Below are 2,686 nucleotides of genomic sequence, written 5' to 3'. Positions count from 1 at the left end.
ATGCCCGTGTCGCTTGTCGTGTCGCTCGGATCTGCACTCACAGAAAATTTCGCTCGTCGCCCGGAATTTGCCTACGCGATTAGCCAATAGCAGCTAATCCGACCACGTACGTCACTACCGGGCCTCTTGCCGGCTCTGGCCGGGCCTCTTGCTTCACCACCGATTCGTCGTTGTCGCTACGCTGTGCTCCACGTTCACGGCAAACTTAATGCGCACGGAGCTTTCGCTTTGTCTGAACTTGCCTCAACCACAAAATTTTAGCGACAAAACACCCCACATTTTCAGATTGCTTCTGTGTTTACAGTGCTGCTAGGCTTAGCGAGTATGCGTCGTTTGACGTCAGAACGCGCGCGATCGGTTCAAACAGGTGTGCGCCCCACGTACAGGCAACATGGCGGCGCCCGTGACAATGACATGCAATGAGAAAGCTGTAAACACATTTTATTTGGCATTTTTCTGGCCAAAATTTTAATCCTTGCAAATTATGTGACTCTTGTTATAGGCGCGAACAGCTTTGCGGTGTATTATGCCAGCAACACTGATCGTCGTCTGCATTTCGCGTTCGCGTGACCGCAACGCATGGAGCTTGGCCGGTGGGCGACGGAGCGACAGCCAGCCGTCGTCCCCGCGCCGCCTCGTCGCGTCGCTTACTTTTTCGCGCACATGGAGCTCAGTCTTAATTGAAGACACATGGTAGAAGCATTTGATGGTAGAAGTCAGGCTGATGATGATGATGATTTCAGTGCGCCTGTGTTGTAGAAGACGAAGCAGAAGACGAGAGGGCGCCATGTCTGTCGAGGAGAGCACTACAACTCAAAGCACGACGACCAGTGCGTCGAGCAGGCGCTCTCGCGAGGCAGCCGGCATCGCGACATCGACTTCTTCCGCGACGCCCACTGCGGAGATCCAGGCGCCGGAGCAACAGCGCGGTGGAAGAAATGCAGAGCTGCCTTGGCCATCGGCTGCCAGCGTCGGCAACCTACAGCCAACGGACGTTGCAGCAAAAGCGACGAGGAGGACTGGCGACTCCCCACAACCTGCAAGCATCGACAGCGGCACGGAAGTCCTCGAGGGACTGTCGGCGTCGGCGGAAGCGAAAGGTACCTCGGTCGGCAGTCCGCTGCGCACTAGTGAAGAAGCTGCAGCTTTGTATAAAAGACACAGTGGTTACGTTATATTAGGAACTGGCTTAACGCTCATCACCATGATGATCCTTGTTGCGTCTAATGCAGGGCAAAGGACTCTAGCAATGATCTCTAATCTTCCCTGTATATCGAAATTCGCACACACTTGCACTATCCCACAAATACTTCATGACCTCTGGTTTCCATCGAGCTTTCCGCTGCGTCCAGTTACGTCTTCTCTTCTATTAGAGTATTGTATCCTTAACTTCAGATGCCCACTGTCGCAGCAGGAAGAAAAAAAATTGGCAGTGGCTTAGCTCTGCTATTCCAGGATATACGTAGCGTTGGGTGAGGGCGAGACGTCCCATCTCGGTGGACACCTGAACCAGAGGGAAGGCGCACAACTGCCTTCTTGGAACTGTGGACACCTCAACCGTGCTTTAAGCTATATATAAGTGGCGGCAGCGACAGGCGTGCGCTGCATGTGTTGGCATTGACAACGTTGTGCCACAAACGCGACGCTGAAGCCATAGGTCGTCTGCTACACTCTGGAACGCACGCCGGCGCGTCTTCCGGGTCTATGGCGTCACGGTTCTGGAATGCGCAGCTGGCGGGTCTCCCCCGCGCAGCGGCGGCTGCGGCGCACCAGCTGCGCAGCTGTGACGTCACTCGCGCATGCGCAGCTTGGCACATCCTCTCTCAAGCGAAACTGCTCATCCACGGGCAGTGTAGCTCACGCTACAAAAATGATTTAAAAATAAATTCTTAGTGCATAATCAGCATAATAATAATTATCAGCGTGACTATCCACTGCAGGACAAAGGTCTCTCCTCTTCAATTAACCCTGTATTGTGGCAGCTGCGGCCATCCTATCACCGCAAAACTTTCCGCGAACTTTCTTCCGCCTTCTGCTACGCCTGCCTTCTCTTGGAATCCACTGCGTTACCGTTAAAGACCAGCGGTTATCTTGCCTTCGCATTACATGCCCTGCCCAAGCCCGTTTCTTCCTCTTGGTTTCAACTAGGTTGTCATTAACCCGCGTTTGTTCCCTCACCCACTCCGCCTGCTTACGATATCTTAACGCTACACACCTATCATTTTTCTTTCCATACCTCACTGCGTTGTCCCTAACTTAAGCTGAACCCTCTTTGTTAGCCTCCATGTTTCTGCCCCATAGGTGAGTACCGGTAAGGCAGCTGCTTGAGGGATACTGGTAAACTGCCATTCATGATCTGAGAGGACACTAACCGCATTCCGCCGCTTCCTCATCAACGCAGGACTGTCCCCCACCGACAGCGGTCAGGCACCGTGGACCGGTGACCAGAGACCGCGCTCCATCTTGGGCATGACTCGGCGCGTGCTCTTCGCGGCCGCAGTCATCCTGCTGGTCGCCATTGTGGCGGTCCTCGTGATCGCTCTGCTGGCCCGCCGGGAGCGCTCTGCCGCCCGGACAGAGAAGAACCTGGCCCCTCGGTTGGCCAACGACACCGCCGAGGCACTCGGCTAGCCTTCGGTTTCATCGGAACTATACACTTCTAATCTCTGTTAGCGCAGGACGCGAT

At 54.5% G+C, this 2,686-nt stretch overlaps 1 protein-coding gene across 1 annotated transcript; it reads left to right on the top strand.

Moving 5' to 3' along the window:
- Positions 1 to 671: 671 nt before the first annotated feature.
- On the top strand, positions 672 to 2,686 carry LOC149330739 (uncharacterized). The gene is made up of 2 exons (XM_089560102.1): positions 672 to 1,100; positions 2,402 to 2,686. Exons 1-2 carry the CDS (start codon positions 707 to 709, stop codon positions 2,629 to 2,631), a joined length of 624 nt encoding a protein of 207 aa, XP_089416228.1. The 5' UTR covers positions 672 to 706; the 3' UTR covers positions 2,632 to 2,686.

The sequence above is a fragment of the Amblyomma mixtum genome, chromosome 9 (assembly GCF_055824585.1).
Source record: "Amblyomma mixtum isolate Tamu chromosome 9, ASM5582458v1, whole genome shotgun sequence".
Classification (NCBI taxonomy): domain Eukaryota; kingdom Metazoa; phylum Arthropoda; class Arachnida; order Ixodida; family Ixodidae; genus Amblyomma; species Amblyomma mixtum.
The sequence above is the reverse complement of the archived record's forward strand: the minus strand, read 5'-3'. Positions and strand labels throughout refer to the sequence as shown.